The sequence below is a fragment of the Varanus komodoensis genome, unplaced genomic scaffold, assembly GCF_004798865.1.
Source record: "Varanus komodoensis strain SLA01 unplaced genomic scaffold, ASM479886v1 scaffold3, whole genome shotgun sequence".
Lineage (NCBI taxonomy): Eukaryota > Metazoa > Chordata > Lepidosauria > Squamata > Varanidae > Varanus > Varanus komodoensis.
In genome coordinates this window covers 34,955,202-34,980,393 of record NW_025335761.1, presented here as the reverse complement: position 1 = coordinate 34,980,393, position 25,192 = coordinate 34,955,202, and the positions used below count along the sequence as shown (strand labels likewise).

Here is a 25,192-nt window from a genome sequence, read left to right as displayed (position 1 = left end):
GTGGCTCTCAGAGAAGGACCTCAGTTGAAGATCTTGGAGTCTGGGGTAGATGTGTTATATGGGAAGATGTGTTCCTTAACACATCCATGTCCTAAGTTGTTTAGGGCTTTATACCTTAGTATGAGCACCTTGAAGTGGGCCCCGACTTCAATTGGTAGCCAGTGCAATTGACAGAGAATGGGACTTAGGTGCTCATACTTTATTTATTTATTTGGGATATTTCTAACCCGTCCTATCACTCTGCATCTCTGGATGACTTATTGGTCTGTCCCAGTGAGCAGGTGGTCCTGTTTTGTGCCAACTGAAGTTTCCAGACTGTTTTCAAGGATAGACCCACGTACAGCACTTTTAGAAATCTAAGCACGTGGTTACCAGTGCATGAATTGCTATAGCTAGAGCTGCTCATCCAGATAGGGGCACAGCTGATTGGTAAAGGGTGCTCCTGGTCACAGATACCACCTGGTGTTCTAGAGACAGTTCTGGGTCCAGGAGCACCCCAAACTCTGCACTCTGTCCTTAAAGGGGAGTGCAACTCCATCCAGGACAGAGCAGATAATCCTCCTCCTGGACTGAGTTTCCACCTATCAATAGCATCTCCGTCTTGTCTGGATTAAGCTTCAGTTTGGTGGCCCTCATCCAGTCCATCACCTTGGATAGGCACCAGTTCAGAGTTGAATTGCCTCACCTGGCTCAGATGTGGACAAGAGGTAGAACTGAGTGTCATCAGCATACCAATGACCTCCAGATGAGCTCTCCCAGCAGTTTAGTACAGCTGTTCAACAGCATGGGTGATAGGATGGAGACCCGCAGCAGTCCATCAAATTTTGCCTGAGGTACCCTCAGGAGAGTGAGAAAGGCATAGGAAACTTTCCATCTGTGAACTTCCTTAAGTTACCTTAGTTTAGCATCCAGGCAGCTGTGATCACCAGAATTGCAGACAAATCTTACAAATTTTTAGACAGGAAGAAGTTCTACTAGCAGTTGTAGGACTTTCTGTCTAAACATGCATAGAATTGCACCCTTGATGCATTATTTTCCCAATTTACTAAGTAGAGATATCCAGTGGTTCGGGCAATGACTTAAAAATTAAAAGTTCAATGATGTCATGGACCTGCACTTGACAGTGCTTGAAATGAGTTCCTAATTATGCTTATGTGTCTGTTGCATGTTTTATAATTTGTGCATCAGTGATAGAATTTTGTAAAAGTTACACATTGATCTAGTTTCAATCACAGCACCCTACCATAGTTTTCTTTTCAGTATTCAAATTGTGATTTGTTGAATTGTCTGAACTTGGGTGGTAGGGATAGCCCAAGGATTAAACAATTCTTGTAAAGCCCATGACTTGTTCTAGGGTTGTTTAACCCTAACACAACCCCTTCACCTAAGATTGGTAGCTGCAGCTTGCATAGTCAAAATAGCCACCTAGCCCTGGTGTCTTATTTGATCATGCAAATAATTATTGGTTCACTGCTTTGGATAGAACTCCTTCAGTGCAGCTGCTGCTACAAGGCAAAGGAAATTGTTCAGGATGAAAAAGAACATGATAGCATTACTGAAAGATGCAGGTTCATTAATTATCAGCTATAACCATGATAGTAATTTGTTTGGTTACAAAGAACACCCATCAAAACAATCAAGGGGGGGGATTGTAACATTGACTACAAATGTGACTGCCATCAGTAAGAAGAACCCATAGAAAGTCCTTCCAAGGGATAAATGAATTCCAGATTGTAAGAATTGAGTATAGTTGTTTATAGGTCAATGGTATTGGTTTCTGTTTTACTAATAATACAGCACATGAAATCTTTATGACAGCTTGAAAACTAGCTTAATGGACTTCAGATCTCCACTTAATTGTCTTCATGAAAATACTATAAGAAATATTTTCATAATGCTTACATATTGGGAGGACCAGCAACTCAGGTTTAAGGTCCTTAATGGTGTACTTTCTCCCTTTGCTTCATGGTTCTAATTGTGCCTACCTTCCAACCTCCTCTGTTTGCATAAGGCAGCCCGAGCTGTAGATTGTTGCTTTCCTGCAGACATAACAGAGACTAACATGGCACTCAATGATCACTGGGGAAGTGGGTTAATCTCCAAGCACTGTAAGCAGAGTCTTTGGCCACCTGGAAATCACCAGCACTTGAAATAAAGCCTAGTGCTCATAAACCTGGCAATAAAGCTAGACTCAAAGGTTGCATCATTTTACCCCCGGCCTAGTCTTCAGGCAAGCCTGATATCCCACTTTCTCTCTAGGAAGGATCATTCAGCTGCCTCTAGTCTAAGCCACAGTTCCTCTTTTTGGAGAGAATTATAAACAAATCCACACGGAATGAGAAGCCCTAATCCTTTTTGGCTGCCTCTGCAGATCCAATCACCAGCTGTGCTTAGTCAGAACATCTAATTTGTTTTTTCCTTCCTTTATTCACATTCACATCCAGGACTCCAGAGCCACAGGGTCAGATGATCTAGAATGGAGAGATCAGCTGCACTCCTCTGTTAGACCTCATGTTAATGGCTTCAGTCTCTCCAGACTATTGTTGACCATTGTGTCATCATAGTTGTGGAAGGCAATGCTTGAGTAGTGAAGGCCAAGCTTAAATGTTAGTTTTGATCAGCATATACAAGTTAGTGCCCTTTGGGCTACAATTGTCATGAACTCTCAGTTATCATGACTCATGGTCAGGGTTGCCGACCCCACACTAGCATGGGTGTCTCAAATGATTGTTCATACACTTCAAGACAGAGCCAGGAGCTCCAGGTGTCACCAGCTTAGTTGTCTAGAAGCAAAATCATATCAAATTACAGCATACATATTTGTAAGGATAGAATAGTGGTCCCTAGAATGGCACAAATTCAGACTTTGGATATACTGTAGGTTCTGACATGCTTGTTCCTCCTTTGGTTTACATCCTCCTATAATTATGCTTTTCCTTTTTGTTCCACATGGAAGCAGCTAAAAGACTAGTTGAGACAACACAATTGTTTGAACAATTCAAGTGGTGGGATATGTATGGGTTATTTTCATTGTATGGTGACAATTGCAACTGAAGAATAATGTAGCTATCTAGCTACTGAAAGAAGATGGTTAAATATACTGTAAATGCAAAACCAAAGACTATAATAATTTACATTGAACTGTATATATGCACATCTTATTCTAAAATCTGTTCTTCAGTGTGTGTATAAACAAAGTGCTACATTGATGAGGGAAGAGCTGGTAGCTCAGCAGCTGGCATCTCCATGTAGGGCAGGAAAAGCTTCCCGTATGAAACTCTGGAGAACTGCCAGTCGGTATTAATAGGGCTGGGGTAGCTTGTAGGCCCAAATGTCTATAGGATCACAACTCCTATCACTCCTAACCAGCATGGCCAATGGTGGGGAAAATGGGAGTGATAGGCAGAAACATCTGGAGGGCCCCAAGTTGCTACCTTCTAGTATAGATTAGGGTTTGCAAAAGGTATTTTTCCAGAGGTTTTGCACTTCATCTTCCAGAAGCCCTGGCATAACCAATGGTCAGGAATGCTTTGAGCTGAAGTCAAAAACATACTTTGTGTTCACTTTTTTGTGTGGATAAAGCTAGATGAATGAATGGTATCACTCAGTGTAAGGGTTTCCTATTTTCTAATTTTCTTCAATTCTCCGAACTGCAGTTTTGAATATAGTTACTCAATTGTTAAATCTGACTGAACAAAAGAACATAATATAAGAATATAAAAATAACTGTTTGGATCAAGCCAAAGGTCTGGTTCAGCATCATATTTCCCTTGGTGGCCTGTGAGAAGCCTCAAAATAGAATAGGAGAGCCTTCCTTTCTTGCTGTTTTCCACTATTTAGAGATATGGTGCCTTTGAACCTGAATATAGTTTATAACCATCCTCCATGAATTCATGTAAGTTTTTCTGCTTCAGTCCTCTGATAGTTTTGGTTGCCCTTTTCTGTACCTTTTCCAGCTCTAGAGTCTTCTTTTTGAAATGTGGTGACCCGAACTGTATGCGGAACATGGGGGTATTGTTTCCAAGTAAATCTGCTTAGAATCCTGCTGCACATTAACCATCCTACCTTCACTCTCTATTTCCTTCAAAAATCACTTTAGTTTACTTCAAAGCATGGCACTGGAGTTTTTCTGGAATTTATTGGCTTGCTTATACTTACCTATAAAAAGGTTTTGATAGGTTTAATTGTGCATGTTGCCAGCCATTTAAAAAACCATAGACCTATTTTAAGCAAGTATTTAAAATTCTCTAGAGTGAGTCAGGAAACGATGCATCGCCAAGGCTGTGAGAACCTTGTTAAAGAAAAAGAAAAAAAGAAAAAGGGGGAAAGGCAATAAATGAGGCCTGGGCTGTTACACCAGCACCTAATCAGGAGTCTGTGTCATTCATTCCACTTTTGTTTTCCTTATCAAGTGCAATGGAGTGGGGTGAATATAAGCAGATAATTTAAGAATGTTAGTCTCAGGTGGTGTAACAGCACAGTTTTGGCAACACCTGTCCTTAACAGTAGTTGGAAACAATCATTATGAATATTATTTTGGGCTTTTTCTTGCAGGGCCTGCATTAGTCTCATACAGCTTCATTCACTTCTCCTTCATATATGAAAACATCTCAAACTAACATTGATGAGTGGAAGTACATACCCGTTTTTATGGGAATGTTTTTTCTTTAGAATAAACTTTAGAAAGTATTTTCTACTTTCTTTAGAAAGTATTCTTCAGAATATGGTTCTTTACGGCTGGATTGGGAACATATAACCCTTGGCTTAATTCATGTGGTCCTTAGTGTCTTCTCTCTGTTGAACCTCACCTATGAAAACTGCAGGTTCTTCTCATTCATGTCAGTGTCTGAGAGAGAGAGAGAGGGAGGGAGGGAGGCAGGCAGGCAGGCAGGCAGGCAGGCAGGCAGGCAGGCCAGGATGGGACAGAGTTAAAAGACTATGAAATGTTGTAAGCTTCTCTAGCTCTACCCAACATCTTTTGCACCCCTCAACTGATTTTTCCCATGACTCAATGGCCTTTCATGGGGAAAAGGTATCACATCTATGAGTTGCAAGTTGATACCTTGCTAGAGTATAGAAACAAGGTTATAGAGTATAGGTTATTGCTAGAGTATAGAAACAAGAACATAGGCAGAACCAGATTCACATTTGGGTTGGATCACACAACACAACTGGCTCATCAAGGGTTATTTAATCCAAGATGAACTGCAGTGGGCATGTGTGGTCACTACTTTGAATATGCAACCACTAGTCAGAGTGGGCAGAGGTTGTTCTATGTCATGCAGACCTGCCCATTGTAGGCTATTTCAGGGTTAATCAATCCTCACATAACTTTCCTGCTAAACAAGGGTGTTGTTCTGGGCAGGTCACTTCACTTTTTCTCTCTCCAGCAGACTCTAACAAAACCTTGGAAGCATAGTTCACACAACACATTTAAAGTGCATATTTAAAACAGTGGCCACATGCACACAGTTTACATCATGAGTCTTCATAGCCAGGTTAGAGTCAGTGCAGCGTAGGGCCACAAGGTTGGTGGCCGGTTTGCAGGGGATGGATTATGAGGCGAGACTGAGGGAACTGGGTCTTTTCAGCCTGGAGAAGAGGAGACTCAGAGGGGATATGTTGGCGACATACAGGTATGTGAGGGGATGTCACAGGGAGATGGGTAGAGACCTGTTCTCCCCTGCAGAGGAAGGCAGGATGCGCTCCAACGGAGCAAAGTTCAGGGAACCAAGGTTCCATTTAGATGCCAGGAAGCACTTCCTTACAGTTAGGACCCCAAGGGTGTGGAATGAGGGTGTGGAATGGGCTTCCACGAGAGGTCGTTGAGGCCCCATCGGTGAGGGTGTTCAAAGATAGGCTGGGCATGCACATGGTGGGCATGTCGTGAATGGAGCCAGCTGGAGCCGGGGGTCAGACTAGATGGTCCGGAAGGCCCCTTCTGACTTGCTCTGTTTCTATGTTTCTATGTTTCATAACTCATGATGATCTGAGCTTGTTATGCAAACCAGGTCTCCTTTATAAGTCAGGAAGATCCTAAATCCTAAAAAAGACTGCTAACTTATTTAATTTTTTGCTATTAACATAGAAACAAAGAAACAGAGCAAGTCAGAAGGGGTCTCCTGGGCCATCTAGTCTGACCCCCAGCTCCAACCGGTTTTGTTTATGACATGCTCTATTCAGCTCTTTTGGCATACATTCTTTCAGAGAAGGCAAAACTGATTTCCATTTCCCGCCCCAGAAAACTGATGTGACCAGGCAGACTATTTGATAAGCCATTATTGTTATGTGCCATCAAGTTGTCTCTGATTTATGGTGGCACTATAAATGAAAGCCATCCAAAATGTCCTGTCCATGACTGTTCCATTCAGTTCTTTCAAGTTAGAGACTGCAGCTCTTTACCATTTCAGTCCATCTCATAGCTGGTCTGTCCTTTTATCTTTTGCCTTTGACTTTCCCTAGCATGATTGCCTTTCCAGTGAGTCTTGCCTTCTCATGATATGTCCAAAGTATGATAAGCCATGGCTCACAATAATACCATCAATGAGTGGGTGGGAACAGGAAAATATAATTATATTTAATGTGTATCAAACCCTTTACAACCCACTGTAGCTTTGCAAAGCAAAAGGATATAACAACATCTGCATAAACTCCTATGACTGGAAGTTGCAGAGGGGCTCATCTGGAATCTTGGGGTAGCTCTTGGCAGAGTGGTGATAGTGCTCTTGATTTCCACTTCTCCTTTGTCCATTAGACTTTTAACTCTGCTTGACTCCTACTTGGGAAGCAATGGATTCCCACCACCGAAACAGATTCCTCACACATCCCTAGCTCTTGGTTCAATTTTATGCCACAAATATGCTTATTTATTGTTTGCTGATGATCCGGATATCTTTCCTGAAGGAGACAATTCTGTTGCATGGATATCACATTATTCTATTTACAGTTTTATATCTCAGGGTGGAAGATATTTGCCCTCTTCCTCCCAATTGCAACAACAGTGACCATTTACTGGGTTCAGACAACATTATAACCCACACTCAAAGGGTGAGTATGGGTTGTTGCTGAAATGTGGGTTATGATTGTGTCTGAACTCAGCTGAGATAATAAGCCATGGTGAAGAACCCAAAGTTCACACCCCAAAAACAAACCATGGGTTCCCTTCATGGGTTCTTTGTATCACAGCTGGGTTCAGACAACATGAAAACCTATGGTTTGATGACAATCCACACTAAACTTATATTCAACTTTTGAGTGTAGGTTATTGTGTTCTCTGAACCGAGTCATTGTGAAGAGTTTGTGGTATATTGCTGAATATAAGAACCTTATTAAATGGTACCTGAAGTATGAAGTATATAAGAATTATAACTCCATGCCTTGTGCTTATGCAGTCTGAGAACTTCTTGAATATGTGTATTATTTTTAAATGACTGAACAATCAGTTGCTGTTACCATCAAAGGTAAGGAGCATTCACAATAGGTTAACAGGCCACAACTCTCTGGCATGTCTCAATTGCATATTTGGAGATGTGTCTCCCTCTCACAGTTTACCTCAACAAACCAATGTGGCTACCTTGTGAAGTGGCTCTTGGCAAAAAATAAACTGTTTGTAGGCCTTTGATCTTCAGTCACAGTATCTGGTGGCTACATACAACCCTCGCAATTGAAGTGCATGTGGCAAATGCAATAGCACAGCTTTCATATATCAGATAGAAGTAATAAGGGGATTAGTTAAAAGTGGTCCAAAATACCCTTTTAAGGCAGTTCTGATTCTTGCCTGCATCCATGCCGAATCATCTGTTAAGAAAGGAGATAGGCATCATTCTCACTTGACATTGGTTTTGTGGCAGAGATTAAAGCAATAGAAATGTATGCTCCATCAAGAATGGCTGTGCTTAAATTTGTCCTTGACAAATAACATTATTTTCAAATCCTTAACTTTGTCCCTTTGATGACCAGCATATACTTGCATCATGAACCCTAGTATGGATTTCATCAAGATTGCTTCTATTTCTGAATTTAATAAGGCGAAACAGGGAGGACTGACATTACTAGTCAGCAGGATATGAGACAGCTGGCTCCTTTAAATATGTGCTTTACTGAAAGAGCTATAAAACAATTTTGAATATGAACCATATCCTTAATTAAAGCGGGGATGGTTAACATTTCAACATTAGTATGCCTCCATTTTTTACAGTTGTATGGATGAGGGAATGTTGGCAGGTGCAGCTTGCCAGGTCCCTGCAGCATGGATTGGAAAAGCTAAGCACCTGCCAGAATTCCCTCATCAGTGTAACATTTAAAGATGCAGGAGGCCTAAGGTTTTAAGAGTGGTCCTCCCTGAAACAAGGTTTGCAGTCACACACGTTTTCTGAGAGTTGAAATCATTTTCTAACAAAGAAATACAAGTGGGACCTGCAACAAAATTTTCAGTGGACCAGTCAGCCATGCCTTCCTCCAGAATATTCCATTCCATTTCCATCCTCCTGGTTTTACATCCCATCCCAGCAATTGGTCAGTGGCTCCGTTTTCAGTGGGTTGATTTTTGGGTCACTCACCTAGAGCCATATGACATTAATGTGGCATTAACTGGGCACTTGTGATTCCTCACTAACAATAGTTTATGGATGCTTCACATGATGTCATCATATCCAGGGGCTGTTCCCACCCACTCATTCATATTATTGTGTTTTGTAACCATTTTACATAGGGCAGGGGGGTTGTTGTCATTGCTGTATGTTGCCATCAAGTCATTTCCAATGTATGGCAACCCTCCAAAATTTCCTATCCATGACAAGCCCTGCTTAGCTCTTATAAATTCAAGACTTCCTTTAGGAGTCAATCCATCTCATATTTCTTCTTATTATTCTTTCCTTCTGCCTTCAACTTTCTCTAGCATGATTGTCTTCTCCCATGAGTCTTCACTTCTCGTGTTGTGTCCAAAGTATGACAGTCTCAGTTTTGTCAGTGTTGGTTCCAGGGAAAGTTCTGGCTTGATTTGACCCAGAACCAACTTGCTTGTCTTTCTGTCAGCCCAGAGGATTTGCAGAACTCTCCTCCAGTACCATGTTTCAAATTCATCGATGTTCTTCCTGTCACCTTTCTTCACTGTCCAGCTTTCTCATCCATACATAGTGAGCAGGGGTGTTAGAACAAGGAAAGTCAGGGTGATTTGTGAATGACAACATGCACAGTTCTACCACCTGCTACTTGTGTAATGGAACATATAGAAAAGCAGAGAAAGAATCCCCTCCGCCCGAGGAGAGGAACACGTGTTAAGGAGCCAATCTTAATCTCACAAAGACTCTGGAAACAGAAGGCTCTGTAAACTGCCAAATCAAAAGTCTCATGGAGAAAAGCCCTTGAAGTTTCTCTCCTCTGTAAATATTGGGGTTCCCAAGGCTGCTGATGCTTCTGCCTTGTGCATGGATGATGTAATTTTGGCAACAGAGGAATCTGCAGTCACCTCTGAACTTTGTAATTAGCTGCTTTTCCCCATAACATAAACAGTACAATCAAGAGTCTTCTCCACAATGTAAACAGGGTAATCAAGAGTCTTCCATCTAGTCTTCTGGTGCGACTTTTGCATCATAAAATAGTAACAGATTGAATACTGCTTTATCTTCTCAGACAAACCAAGAGACATCTGGATACTGCATTCATGTTCTCAAATATCTTGTTTTCTCTTTGCACCTTTCATTAAAAATCTCATTTTCAACTTAGTGATTGCTAAAATTATCATTAGTAACTCTTTCCAGAACTTTATTAACTAAAAAGGGGTGAGAGGATTAGCAAGCTCTGAGAGACATCTGCCTTTAGGTAGCTGCTTGGAAACGAAAATATATATTTCAAAACTAGATTGGTGATTGCTAAAATTCTTCTTTAAATACAAATAGTTGCAATTCTTTTTGTTAATGGAGTTTTGAAGAACAGACATAATAACTCTAGATCTTTAAGGGGCTGATCCTTTGGCCTTTAGACAGTGCCCAGGGAGTGGGAGTGGGAATAAGATACTTTGATTGCCAGCTCTGGGGTTGCAACACTGTCTCTGGAGCTCAGAGCTGGGAAATGGAGCTCTGCCCCTTACCTGCTGCCTTGAAGCTGGCACCATGGTTGCTTTCTTCTGAGGTCAGGAACACAATCTTGGAAATGCAGCAGAGGGAGGGGACAGAAGGAGACTGGTGCAGCCAGGACAGTGCTACAGATTCTTGCTTTCCCTTTTCTCTGATGCTGCCTCTGGGCAACTGGAAAAAAACTTTCTACTGAAAATGTAAAGCAAGCAGCAAGGGGAGGAAAAGATCACTTCTGCCGCTTCTTCTGCTCTTCATGAGCATGACTCTCCAAGTTTGAGGGTTTATGTTCAACTCCATAGGACTGTGCCCCAGAGAAACAAATTATAACTTTTAGTTTATAACCAACGTTCTTGTGGACCATCTATAGTAAAATGCCCTAAGTAAGTGCTCCTATATCTAATGGAAGAATTTAAAATGTTCATTGAAAGCGAGTGTGATTACAGATGTAGGATTGGGGCTCAGGCGATCAAGTCATGGAGCTAACTAGACTTTAGGTCAGTCGTAGACTCTCAGCCCAACTTACTTCGCAGGGTTGTTGTTGTGAGGAATAAGATTGAAAAGAGGAGGAGAATTGTGCAAGCCTCTTTTAGTTCCTTAAAAGGAAAAAAAGTGGGATATAACTATTATTGCTGCTGTTCTTGTTATGTGCCATCAAGTCATCTCCAACTTACGGCAATCATATAAATGAAAAGTCTCCACAATGTCCTATCCATGACAGCTCTGTTCAGCTCTTATAAATGCTGTGGATTCCTTTATTGAGTCAACCCATTTCATATCTGGTCTTCCTTTTCTTCTTCTGCCCTTAACTCTCCCTAGCATGGTTGCCTTCTCCAGGAAGTTTTGTCTTCCCATCATGTATCCAAAGCATGATAGGCTCAGTTTTGTCATTTTCGCTTCTAAGGTTGCAGTTCATACAGTATATACAATGTCTGCGTGTGATTTTGTTACTAAGTATTGTTTGTATATGTGTGTTACATAGATATAAATAGGCAGCTATACTAGGTTGGATTTTGTTCAAACATTTGAAGAGCCCCAATATAAGAAATAAACAGAAATCTTAGTGTTGTAGTATTTTTTAAAAAAATTAGGATTGCTTGCTTACTAAACTTGCTGAGTAAGTTTATAAGTAGTCTGTGATCTAGTTCACTGATAAAGATAACCCAGAATGCAGGTTCAGTATGAGTTGTTGTTGAATTATGGGTTGTTGTTGTGTCATGGATTGTCAGTTATGGACTCCAACCATGAACATTGCAATGTATGGCTGTGAAAGCAGGACCATAAGGAAAGCTGAGAGCCAAAGGATTGAGGCCTTTGAATTGTGGTGCTGGAGGAGATACCTGCGAGTCCCCTGGACCGTAAGGCAATCAAACTGGTCAGTCCTAGAGGAGATCAACCCTGACTGCTCTTTAGAAGGCCAGATAGTGAAGATGAAACTCAAATGCTTTGGCCACCTAACGAGAAGGAAGGACTCCTGGAGAAGAACCTAATGCTGGGAACAAAGATGGCAAAAGAAGAAGGGGACAGCAGAGAATGAGGTGGCTAGATGGAGTCACTGAAGCAGTTGGTGTGAGCTTAAGTGGACTCTGGGGGATGGTGGAAGACAGGAAGGCCTGGAGGAATGTTGTCCGTGGGATCGCGATGGGTCGGACACAACTTCACAACTAACAACAACCATGAACAATACAGAGTTCACAATTCATTCTTTTCCTCTGTGTTTCATGGTTATCGACCTATAGTTAAGTCATAATGAAGGATTAGCATACAACAACACGCCAACACATTCAACCCATACTCCACTCATATTCTTGGTTTATATTACATGTGAACTGGGTCTATTGTCTCCCAAATTTAATTAGCTCTGCTGTTCTTTAGCCGAATCACTTTGGAAACTTCCAGTTACACTCTACACATGACTTTGCTTCTACATAAAACTGCTTAAGAAGATCTTCATACAGGATCATTAGGAGCATACCTTTAGGAATTACTGGTGGTCTTATATGGAGAAATTCCTGATAATAATCAGAAACCACTCCAAACTCTTGCACTGTTGAACCAATCTGACCTTAACCCTTCAGCAGTACTTACTTTCAGATATGTTAGCTGAAGCCTTGCAGGAATCTGTACCAATATAGAGAAATTTGTATTATGCTTTCTTTATATTACTGTTGAGTAATAAAGATAGAAGATAGATCCACATAACACTGCCAATCTTCATTCAAAAAGTTGCCTAAAGTCAGTCTCCCATGTTTGCCTATAGGATGGCTCGTCATCCAATAATTGCATTTGGAGGATTTTATAATAGATGGTATTAAATCATCTGTTTGTTACCTCAAATAAAGTAGCAACTTCCATAAAAGATTTTTTTTAAAAATGAGTGAGTGCTTGGTTGCCTTCTTAATATGATTCAGGATGAGAAAATGATGCAGTGTCAGGTATTAATAAAAAGAGCACAGTTACTCATTTCATGTCAAAACATCTAGATAGGAGCAAAACTTCACTTTATCAAATAAAACAAATGATCTATAAAGTTTTGCTGCTTTCAGAGAACAAAAATCTTGGGGATTGTTATGCGCTTCAGATTCTGGCAATATTCATTTTTCATGAGTGTTGTAAAATGAGATTGCCTCCAGCCCTGCTGAATGATAAAACCCTCAACTGTACACAAGACACTGATGTTGTTAAATGATAGTTTTCTACACTTCTCCATCATGTTTCTATCTAGCAATTGTATTCTCCCCATTCTTGGACTCTTGAAACCAGAACTTCCTCCTGGTTAAATTTGTCCACCTGGAGCAGGCTTTGCATACTGAAAACCATCCCCTTCAACCCTCCATTCAGTCCTTTAAAAAATGCTGTGCTTTCCACAGAAATTTCTCCAACCATTTCCAGAGGGGAAGCCATGCTTATTTGTTGCAGCAAAAACAACAAAGCCTGCAGCGGCACCTGAAGACTAACACATTTATTTCAGCATGCACCCACAACTGTTTTCCACAAACTCTTGTGCCATAATAAACGTGGTATCTTTAAGATGCCACAAGACTCTTTGTTGCCTCTCCTCTACAGTAGTGCTGTGTCACCCACAGCAAACCAGGCTTAGAAATAGACAAGATAAAACTGTAACACTATCACAAAAGCCTGATCTTCGAGGAATTTTTGTCACCAGTATTTCTTTATACTTTTTGCCTGCTTGCTGCTCAGGAAGACTGTGAACCATCACTGATTTCTCTCTATGGATAGTGAATATGGATTTTTCATATGGCTGTAAATCCTTATTAAAGATTATTAAAAAACTGTAAAATGTTTTATTGTAAAATATGGAATCATTATTTTCCCATGGCAAGTGGTTTTAATATTAATTCAAACACTCTGGGGTCATGCTTGATATTAGAAAAAAAATAATTTTTCCATGATAAACCTGGTTTTTGCCTCCAGCCCTCTGGATAACATATGTCTCCTCTTTTGTTGGTGACTTCTGGTAAAGGCTTCATAATATGCCATGATTTGCAAGAGTGTGTCACTTGCTTCACACAAGCACTCACTTCCTGCAGTGGGGAAAGCTGACACCCGGCTCATCCTGCTAGCTAACCTAATTCAGTGGCAAAAAAATTGCTTAGTACAGAATTAAACCACAACAACTGAGCAATATGCAGCCCCCTAATAAACAAAGTTAGGTACTCCTAATTATGTAAAAGACAGCAGCTAGGCCGATAATTGTATGCAGTTTTACCAGGGAACAAGTAAATATGGATAGAATTGCACTGTTGGATACCAAATGCATGGACTTGACATGAAGGGTATATTATACTATTATTATTAATATCACTATATTAAAATAAGGACAATCTATTTTAAATTAAAATGGGGACAAGTACCAGGGTTAACTGAATTTGTAATACTTGCAGAAGGGGTACCAGGAGCAGACCTAGTGAAAAGAACTGAAGATTAAAATTATTCAAAATGTAGGTGGTGGAGGCCAATGTGGAAGTGCGCCTCCTTAGAAAGAAGAAAAGATATGTCTGAATTGTCCATCTGTCATACAGGTTTTACTTTTTTTCTCCACACTTAGCTTACCCAGTGGTTGAAAATGGACAAGTTGAATGCCCACAGGGGTACAAGAGGCTAAATCGGAGTCACTGCCAAGGTAAGCATTGAAACTTTCTCTCATTGAAACTCCTTCACTCAGCTGCAGAAATGTATATTGATGAAGGGTGTGTAATATGATTGATTAATATGTATATTATTTATGGAATGAAATAAACTTACACTTATGAAATGTGAAAATATCTAGTTACATTAATGTGTATTAGTGTGCTGTCCTATGCATGTTTAAATAGAGAAATTGCCTAAAACTCTCAGCATTCACCAGCCAACCATGCTGACTAGGAAAAGCTGAGAGTTATAGGGCTTTTTTCTGTCTAAACATGTATAAAATTACACCCTAAATTGATATTTCAGACCCTTCTTCCATTTAAAGTATCACCAGTGCCCACAACTAATGCATGAAAGTTTGCCTTCCTCAGTCCAATAATAAAATAAACGCTGCCATACAATTTATTCAGTTTCTTCCAACCTATAGACTGACTAATTTCCCTTTGGTGAAATTGCAATTAATAATTAAGTGCTGGGTGTGTTCAAGGTATAATGTTTTTTGGGAAGTGTTTTGAACAAGGATTATGTTTTCTCTACCCTAAAGCAACCTTAGTTTTAGCTATTTTATTTATGTGTAGGAAGTGTTGAGATAAAGGTTTGAAACTGAATGTGAATAGGTGTGTTGTGTATATTTGAGAGAATGTATGTATATATTGTGTCACATGCTTTAAAAAGCTACAGGGCAAAAGCAGCCATTTAAAATAGCAATATATCTCAACAGCACTATAAAATGAGTTGCCAATAAACAGGATAGCTAACAAATATGTAGTGATTATACTAATAAACCAAACAAGCCTGGAATAAAATTCATGTTTCTTGGAGTGTTTACAAGAAGTTCTCTGCATGTTTAAACAGAAAAAAATGCTGGCATGGGAATGCTGGGAGTAGTAGGACCTTTCTTCTGTCTAAACATGCATAGGACTGCACCTTTGAGCAACCCCATAAAATCAAGCTGAGTAGGAATGCTGAACTTCTGTAGGAAGAGAGTTTGAGAAGCAGAGTTCCCTCACTAAAAAGGTCCTAACCCCTGGTGTTCGTCCATCATAATACCACAATGTACTGGCACACTGAATTTCTTAAGGTACATAGGAAGGTTTATACCATTTTATAGCCATCACATTGCATTATATAATTTCATGTGCTTGAATCTTCTCTATAGGGAGATGTGGTCAACTTTATGAAGTCCTTGGGTGCATACACACATTTTTTCATGCTAAATCACTTCTGCAATCTATAAAGCAAGTACTTTGGAAAAGCAACTCAGCTGCAGTGTAGATTGAAATATGTGGAATTTGGTGGCTAGCTAAATGTTGGTCCTCCTTTTGAAATGCTAGCAGAGATGTGTACTTGCCTTTAAGACTTGCTCTAGATTAAGTGAAGGGCATATCCGTATTGATAAGATTTTTGCTAACATGGTATTAAAATGGAATAGATACTGGGCACTCTTAGGAATGTTGACTGATTCTGGTACAAATATATGTTATTCAAGTACTGCTTCATGGTAGTGGTTGGAATTTATGGTTCTTTCTTTGTGGGTTTTCTCACAATAAATTATGGGGTTTTGCTTAAAGAGTGAGATGCACAGTTTTGGCCTTGAATTGTACAAGTCCATTGATGGATGGTCTCTTGACATATTTCCTTTAACATGGAATTTTAGTCATATTGAACCGATTAGCAAGTTACCACAGTACTGTGGATCTCAACCTTCCTGGCTCAAAGCCCATTTGTAAACTATGATTGTCTGTCATTACCATTCCACACATCGTCTTTTGCCTTTCTCTAACAGCCGTGACTGCACCCATTCTGCTTGAGAAGCCCTGTTGTAGAACCCCTATGCAATACCTCTGGGGAGATGATTAGCAGCACCGTAGCCCTTGTTTTTGTGGCCAGTTCTCTGTGGGCATCACAAATTTAGCTAAGGTAGAAGGGCTCTGCAGGCCTGTTCTGAGGAAACAGGAAAGGATCATTCATGGGAAAGAATGGAGTGAACAGATGTTTGATTAGGCTGCATTCAGATTATGTTGTGCTATGCTATGCTACATATTTCCTCCTTTCCAACCCTTTTCCCATTTGTGCAAAAGTATTTTCAAGAAATATTCCGTAACATGGACTTATGAGTAGAAGGGGCTTTTGTAGAATAGAATTGGCACTCTTTTTGTATCCACTCATTTAACCCTGCATGTACCCTTCTCCCAGCCATCTTCTCCCCAGTTGGGCTAGGAATGTTAATTTGAGGAAACACAGTTGCCTTGTGACCGCCATTGAGGTCTGGCAAAGGGCTTTGGCATGGCTCTGAGCTAGAGAGCCAAAGAAATCATCTGTGCCCAGATACAATTGTTGCCATTGGCCCAGCTATGAGTGAAAACCTAGTTAGATATTAGTTCTTGGCACTCCTTGCAGGGCGCATAACCAGGAGTGTGAGAACTGTTTTGAAAGGAAAACAGATCTGAAGCTACCCTTAGAAGAGGATCACTCCTGTGCAGGAGATAGCAGGAGCAGCCAAAGAGCCAAAATGCCCTCAGGTTACACAGACCAGAATGTGGAAATCCTAACCCAGTTAGAATCCAAAAGCTGTAAAGCTATAAGCAGGTTTATTGAATTACCCATTGCCATTTTTCGCTGTTGCCTGGCAGAGTTTTGAAGTTAACACTTCAATAGCTACAAAAAGTGAATTTGGAGCATAGAATCTACACTATAGGCCCTTAGTGTGAGTTAGTGCTGTAGCAGTATTTCTTCAGAACTCAGGAACAGCCATTGGGGCACATGGTAATGAACATGATCTAGTATCTTCTATGTTTATATTGCAATCACATGCCACACAAAATTGCATAGTGTTTTCAACGTGGGAGAAATTGGAGGAGACTGAACTGCTGAACATGTGAGTGTAGTTGTGGCACTCTGTAATGGAACTTTGTGTGATGTGTTGCTTCACAGACCTTGAGTTGTGTTAGAAGTGGAATGGATGAGCTGTTGGCTCTGGGGTCTTTCTTTTTTGATTCAGTGGGCAGGATGCACATGGGCAGTGACGTGACACAGCAGAGGCTTAAAACTGATTCAGAATCAGCTACACTGTATGTGTGCTCAGTGAAAGGTAGCTGCAAAAAATAAAAATTGCTGAGAAAAAGGTGGCAGTGGCAGCAAAAAGAATGAGGTGGAGGCTGGTGTTACATGGCAGCACACAGAACCTGGCTCCATGTGCTGTTGCCTCCCCACAGCATCTGTCTCTTCCTTTCATTCCCTTCTTTAACGGCAGGCAGTTTCCTTAAGTAGCCATATGAGAGTGAATGAGTAAGGAAGAGGTCAAGATCAGTGGGTTTCTTCCCACAGATCTCATCAAGTGTGAGGAAAGATCAAGGAGCAAAAGTAGGAAGAGATGAAAGATGGAAAGAATGGGAAAAACTTAAATGCCATCCCATCATTAAAAGATCCAGTGCCACTCGGTTGGATTGCATACATCTTTGCAGTGCAAACAAATCACAAGCAGCAGAAAAGCCATTGTAAAGGTATTTTGGGAAAAGGAAATACTGAAGGAGAAATGGCTAAGAAGGGCATTGGGGGTATCATTGATGAACTAGAAAGGCAAACATTACAATGCCAGTTAAATGATCATCCCCCCCCCCCATTTCATTGGCCATTTTTGTTCTTTGTGCTCCCAGGGTTCTAGGCAAGCACAAAGGTTAACTGTTTTCCTGCAACATACAGAGAAAGTATAGCTGAATGCAGGTGCCTGATTAATTGTGATGTTGTATATATCCTCAAACAATCCTGGACTGTTCTGGCACAAGCTCTCCCACCAACTCAAGTATGAGAACACAGGCACTATTGTGGCAGCCATTCCTGAAGCTGCCTCATTCCCCCATCCCTTTACACTGTTGCACCTCCTCATCTCTTATGCTCCTGAATGCCCCTGCTCCATTCCTCATTGTATCTCCGCCATACTCCTTTTAGCACCAGCACTGCCACATTGCTTCTTGTGGCCCCCACAGAAGCTCATCCAGCCACCCTGGCCACTGTCGGGCTCTTGCTGAAAGGATTCTTAGTGCAAACTGGAGGGCAGATGACTGAGAGCAGAGCATTCGCCAAGTGTGTGTGTGGGACTAGTGAGGCTCTCACTAGAGCACCTTGTAAAATCACAGAGCTATGTTTGCACTCAGATCTCTTTCAGGCAACCGTGGAATGTTTACTTGGCAGAAGACATCTTGCCAGAACCTGAATCTGGAGAACTTGTCTAGGCATCAAGAACCACTTGGCTTGGAGAACACTAGAATGAGACCACACAGGATGGCTGGGATCCTCCCCAGTAGATGATGGAACAGCAGGGATGAAAGAAGGGTGAATGGAATGGTTAAAGGTTTTTTTCAAGTTCCCCTGGTTTACTTCTGTTGCCAGGCTGAAACAGAGTAAAGAAATTACTGGTTAACCAACTTCTCTCATGCTTTTGCTAACATTAACATAGGAAACTGCCTATTTGTCAGCTTGGTCTTCACAGACTGGCAGTACTTTTCTGAAATTTATTTATTGTTTGTTTGTTTGTTTGTTTGTTTAAAACTTTTGTACCCTGTTCTGTACATAAAAGTCTCAGGGCAGTCCAACAACAAAGGCACAACATAACATCTGATAAAAGCCCAATTAAAATAAAAACTAAGTCTTAAAATATTGGGAAAATAAAAAGATTTCAGGCAGGGGTCTTTCCTAGCCCAGCCTGGAGTTGGTAGGGACTGGACATGCAGCCTTTGGCATGCAAAGCCCATACTCTTCCTGTGAGCTTTAGCTCCACCTCAGTCCTCTTCAGGAGTTGAAGGCTTCAGGCCTTGTTTTTCATGGCTATTCTTATGCTGATGTGGTTGAATCTGAATCAGTATACAATTCCGAGAATCTCAGGCATTTCATTCCTGCTATTCTCCTCACCTTCAGCACCATGACTGCCACATTGGTTTACTCTTGGTACAAGGAGTATATAATCCTGGAATATCTGAGTAGAGTGTTTGTTCCTCACCACAGAGTAACCACACAAATCTGGTATTTAGCAGGCAAAGTTCAAACTGTAAGAGCTAAAATTTCTCACAGGTCCCATAAGCATACCTTTATGGAGAATTAGTGGGGGAAATAATGGGAGAGCCTCATTCAAGAGCATGGGACCATCAGTGAGAAGAACTGGGAAACAGTTACTTCACAGTCCACTGAGCAAGGTTATGCAGTACTGCAAATACTTTAATCTCCTTTGTCTGGATCACAAAATATCACTAGTACACCAAAAAAGTGCTTAAAATGTATTAAGGAATAAGAAATGACACAGAAAGCCAATCTATTTATTGAGTGAAATTTTCAAAATATTATTGTGTTTAGAATCCTAGCTCCCTTATAGTTTTCACCCTTTTGACCAGTGGAAATTATTAGGCTAGTAAGTTAAGAACTACTTTCTTGTATATTTCACATTTTCCCTTTTCTCTGGCAAAACAGTAATTTCCCAATCTTTGGAAGTTTGTGGTTTTGGAAATCCGCTGCAGGTGCAAAGGACTCGTCTTCCTCTTCTTTGATGTTTGGAAGTAATCCATTTGCTGCAGCTGAACTCTGAGCAAATCATTTTGATGTGCATGTGTGTGTGTGTGGGGGGGGGGGGGGGCGAGAGAGCAAGCTGAGTGGAGGAACCAGAACAGAAACTTTTATATGTGCCATCAGTCATAGTTCTTCAGAGGTGTCTGCCACTTCCGCAAATTTGAACAGTATTAACACACTTCACCTGACCTTTTTCTATTTTTGTGTGTCAGAGACCATAGAGCTAATTGTCTCCCTTGCACTGATGGCATGGCAAGTGGAAGGAACTTGCTATAGATCGTATGGTGAATTAGAGATTTAGTGAGAGAAACATGGCTTCTTCTATCTCCTCTGAGAGTTTTCCTGAAATCAGGAGTCCTCCCCTGTGCTTCCAAATTATCATGTAAAGCATCCCCGTAATTGCAGGAAGAGGTTTCTCCTGTCAAATGCTTGGGCTATGGTTTCCCTGCCTAATTCTTGTCAATGGATCATGTGCAGATATTGCCCCCATCTGTTCATGCAAAGGAATGACCATTCTAAAGCATTCATGACTCTGGGCATGTAGCCTTCAGTATTTGTCACACATGACACTTACGTTGTTTTGTGTGTCTCCTGTTTTCTTTCTTAATGTTTGATTGATGCAAATGAGGAAAGGACCGATGCATATTTTACATTCAATGAATGCATAATCTACATAGGCAGCAATGCTACTTTTCTGTATGGTTATTATTATCATTTTTGCATTGCATTTATAACCTGTCCCTTTTTCCTTCTGTGAGGGACCCAACACAACTCACATAGTTCCATTTTATCTTCACAACAACAACCCTGTGAGGTAGGTTTAGACTGAAAGTCAGTGACTGGCCCAAAGACACCCAGTGAGGTTCATGGCTGAGTGGGGACTAAAACCTGGATCTCCTGGGTTCCCAGCCAACACTCCCCCCGCCCCCAGCACACTGGTTCTCAAAAAGAAATATAAATATCCAAGAATTCATTGCCAGTTTAGGCTTTGCATAAAAATGGCCTTAAGGATTCTGATAAGCTGCTATGCAATATGTTGCTGAGACTTGTGACTAAGAGATAAATGGGTCAAGGCCCTAACTTGGAACATTTAGAAACCATTCATTAATTCATTTCTTTATAGAATATACAGTTTTGTGGAAAATGATTACATCTACATGTTATTCAGGAAAGCCATGCCCCTTCCTATATTTGTTTTTCAACTTGGTCAAGGCTATTCAGGTTCTATGGAATAGGAATGGCAAGAGGAAATAGCTATAGAAGTCTAGAAGATGCAGCAGGAATGAAAGCTTACTTTATCACTAATGCACTGAAAAACATTGTTCACTTATTTCAGTAGAACTTTGTTGATCATTAGTTTAAATGATTTATTATAACCATTTTACATCTGCAGCAAGCTGACTCACATGCCTCAAGAGAGGACAGCAGAAAAAGAAAGAATAGCAAAGAATCTTGCATCACCTTAAAGGCTAACTCATTCTTCTTGTATAAGCCTTTGAAATTTACCTCACTTCTGATGCAGAGTGCTATACAGAATTTCAGGTTTCTGTACACTACATTTTGGGGGCTGGGTGATGCTACAATTGTAAACAGTGAGATTAGAAGGATATTAAATGCGGAAAATACTTGACAGTGACAGTCATGACAGCCAGCATGGTGCAATGGTTGCAGTGTTGGACTGAGGACCTGGGAGATCTGGTTCTAGTCCCCACTCAGCAAGAAAATTCACTGGGTGACTTCGGGCCAGTCACAGACTCTCAACTTACCTCACAAGCTTGTTGTTGTGAGACATCATTCTCTTCTTCCTGCTCTCAGTCCCCGCAACAATTCTGTCAGGTAGGCTGGGCTGATAATTTATGACTGGCCCAAAGTTACCCAGTTTGCTCCATGGCTAACCCAGATTACATGAGTTCCAGTCCCACAGTCTTAGCTACTACACCACACTGCCATCACTAACCATCAATTCTATGATCACAAATTGTGATTTCTGGGAAAAGAACATGGGGAAAAACACCCCACGTTTGCATTCAGCAAGGGAAGGGAAAACAAGATCCTGGATTATCTGTGGGAGGACCAAGGAGGAAGAAGGGGGCCTGATCCCCCCTCCAAAAGCCCAAGCATCTGCCAGACACACCATGGATTGTTTCACAAGACCCACACTGCATAGCTTATTCACTGTGTGAATTGACAAGTGGTGCAGACCTTGTCCCTCCATTTTCACAGGTGGCCTCCACTTCAACCATGAGACACCGCCTCACTTTTCCTTGGTGATCCCATTATATCATATTCAGATTTATTTTATTTAATATTGCAGATCCTCCTTGCAAGTGCCACTTGGAAAGCAAGCCAGGATAGATTTTATAATCCTGTTCTTTCATTTTGTAGATATCAATGAGTGTGTAATACTTGGGATATGTAAAGATGCAGAATGTGTGAACACCCGTGGCAGCTTCCTCTGTACTTGTAAGGCTGGCACAATGCTGGACCCATCTCGCAGTCACTGTATTTGTAAGTGTTAACAAATAGCCCGTAACAATCTTCCCTTGCTTATGCATTCTTTTGCACATACTTGCTGTTTTCACATTTTTATAGTGCTAGAGTTAGGGCATAAGTTAGAAAGCCTTGACTATTGGACAGCATAGAAATGAAATACACGAATAAATAAAGAATCTGAAGGCATGTGTTGCCAGGGGCACCAATCCTTGGCAGTTATGCTGTACATCAGTGATAACATGGAGATAGTGGGTGAAGGACAAGAAATATGCTTTCCCTTAAGTTTATGTCCAATGCAAACGTGAATGGACTTGAACACACTGAATGAAAGGCACAGGCTAAGAACTGGCGACTCTGGAGAAAGTCCTTCCTCATCTTCTTCCTCCTCAAACCAGTGTGAACCTAAACGATTTGCAACCTACCCAGCTTTAGGTAAAAGACATGCCTATTTTTAAGGCATTCTTCCCACTCTGCAAATAAATCTCCTTGTTTTGCCTTTTCTTTGATCAGTTTTGCCTTCATTGCTACATGTATACCATATATTATTAAAAATGCCCAAGATGGCTAGCAACAGTATAATCCACACTAAACAAGGGGTTTTAAAATAACATAGCAAATTAGCATTATAAAGTAATCTAAAAATCAGATAAGAGTGTCTGAAAATGGCAGCCAACTAAAAAAATATTAGATTAAAGAACATAGGGCAGTTTTCCAAGAGTAGCACCAGACTCCAAAAAAATCTGAAGCCCAAGTCCACAAGACCAAAAAAAAAAGGCATGTATTTGCATATAAGAATTTACATGTGCTCTAAAGTCTTCTTGTGTGTCTTTAAAGAACTTTCCTCTTAAGGTCACCCCTATTTGTAAAAAGGGATGTATAAATAGGAAAGAGGAGGGCATTTGATTACAAAAGAAAACCTTAGGCAGAAAGATTCAGAGGGGTAGAGGCACATGTTGGCAAAAAGCATGCTAATCAAGGGGGATCAGTTGCAACAGACAACATGTGGGTCCCATACTATTGCAACTGTCCGGTCCGTAGGGGCAGCAGTGTCTCTATTATTCAGAGCTCCAGCCCTTGACCAGCCTCTAGCACTGCCTCAGGCAATGTCCTTTGCCATGTTATGAGTTAAGATGAACTGGCCCAAAACTGGGATGAAGTTGCTAAATCTAAGCACAAAAGTGATAACAATCAGGTTTTCTATAATTCTGCAAATCTTGCCGCTCATTTCCCATTTATGGTAATACTAAATTGAAGTTGCTAATGGAAATCTGAAGTCTTGTACAGCTTGGTTACAGAGGCCTGTATTATCTAGTGGTTTGATTTGACAAAGTTTCTTAACTGATTCATGTTTCATTTTTTGAATGGCTTCTTTGACAAGTGATCTAAACTGGAGATTACTAGATTTTAGATTAGAATCTTACAGTAGAATAATGTTGTAATCAATTTTTATCTTAAAGCATAAGGAAATGAAGCTTCTCTTCTCTTCTCTTCTCTTCTCTTCTCTTCTCTTCTCTTCTCTTCTCTCTTTTTCAATATTAGTATCTCTTTTACTTTTCCTGCGTTCATTTTTATTATTAGTGAAATACAGACAAAGGAGAAGATTTCCAACATAGCAGAAAGCACCTAATAGCATGATCCTACGCATGGATACTTAGAAGTAAATACTGTGTTCAGTTGGGCTTCAGGGTGTATACGATATGTCCTCATACTTGGGTGAAAACCCCACTGAACATAATGAAATGAATTTCTGAGTACATGTGCATAAGATTGTGATACAAAAATTCTTTTTTCAATGTTAAAAAGTTGACAAGCATGTGCAAAGGATTAATCCATTATTTATGTTTCAGCGGATAAAGCAGTTTCCACAGAGCAAGGACTGTGCTATCGCTCAGCAGTAGGAGGAGTTTGTGCCCTGCCACTTAACCAGCGCATCACAAAACAGATCTGCTGCTGTAGTCGTGTAGGCAAAGGTTGGGGGGAAAATTGTGAGAAGTGCCCATTGCCAGGCTCTGGTAAGAACTCTGCTTGCCTTCTGAACTTTACTTTCCATTCGTTCAATCATTGTTAATCCTGTAGCTGCTTTAATTCTTTTGGTTCAGACAAACAATACAACTCTTCACGTTCTTTCTGCCAGAAGCTGGATTTCAAATGCTTGAGTGCCAAAGTCTGGCTGTTCACCTTGAAGCAGAGTGGATGTGTAGCACTAGGTAAAGGAGCTGGATACTTTAGGGGTCCAGTAGAATCTAAACTTAGTGAAAGGAACAGAGCATTATGGCTTCTCACTGTATAGCTACAGCCCTTACACAGCTGTTCCACAGGAAGAATTTCTTTCTTGTGCTTCTGTGCCATTACTACGAGGTCTTCACTCCCTTTTTCTCCAACAGAGTCAGCAAGTGCTCAAGCTACATTGATCATGAGTCAATTTAGCATTTCTGTGTACAGACAGAGAAATGATTCTCAGAAGCCATGCATGTTCACTTGTGCTCACCGTTCCAGCCCAAAGCATTTTGGTCCCCAGACTAGAGTCCAAATGGCAGTTCACAAAAATCTCTCCTCACTGAACCATTCAGACACCAGGTCCTGCCTCCATCTAGCAGCAGGGATAACTTTGTACAGCCAAATGAATTTGAGGATAGCCTTCAAAGATATGCCTGGAATCTACAGCATCAAATACTTAAATGGTTACCTGGGCTTGTGGAATTATATCTGTTTGGCCATGCAGCCTTAGATTCCTTGTCCTTTTTTATTATACAGGTTTATTATACAGGTTTCTTTTTGAGATGTATTTATTTATTTATTGTTTTTGCATGCTGTCCCAATTACTAAAAAAGTGTCTGGGTGGCTTACAGAGAGTGAACCAAAAACCCAGAACCCATAACAATAACAACAACAACAACACACATCTTTAAAAAAAAGAAAAG

The 25,192-nt window shown here is 40.7% G+C and overlaps 1 protein-coding gene across 3 annotated transcripts in view; it reads left to right on the top strand.

Annotated features, from left to right (window-relative positions):
- Positions 1 to 25,192, top strand: part of LTBP2 (latent transforming growth factor beta binding protein 2) — a 161,807-nt gene that overhangs the window by 94,231 nt on the left and 42,384 nt on the right. For 2 of the 3 annotated variants that reach the window (XM_044435932.1, XM_044435930.1), the window contains exons 9-11: positions 14,140 to 14,214; positions 22,164 to 22,286; positions 24,119 to 24,283. In XM_044435932.1, the coding sequence (XP_044291867.1) occupies positions 14,140 to 14,214; positions 22,164 to 22,286; positions 24,119 to 24,283 (363 nt within the window). The remainder of the gene's footprint in view (positions 1 to 14,139; positions 14,215 to 22,163; positions 22,287 to 24,118; positions 24,284 to 25,192) is intronic. The other variant, XM_044435931.1, reaches the window with a different exon arrangement.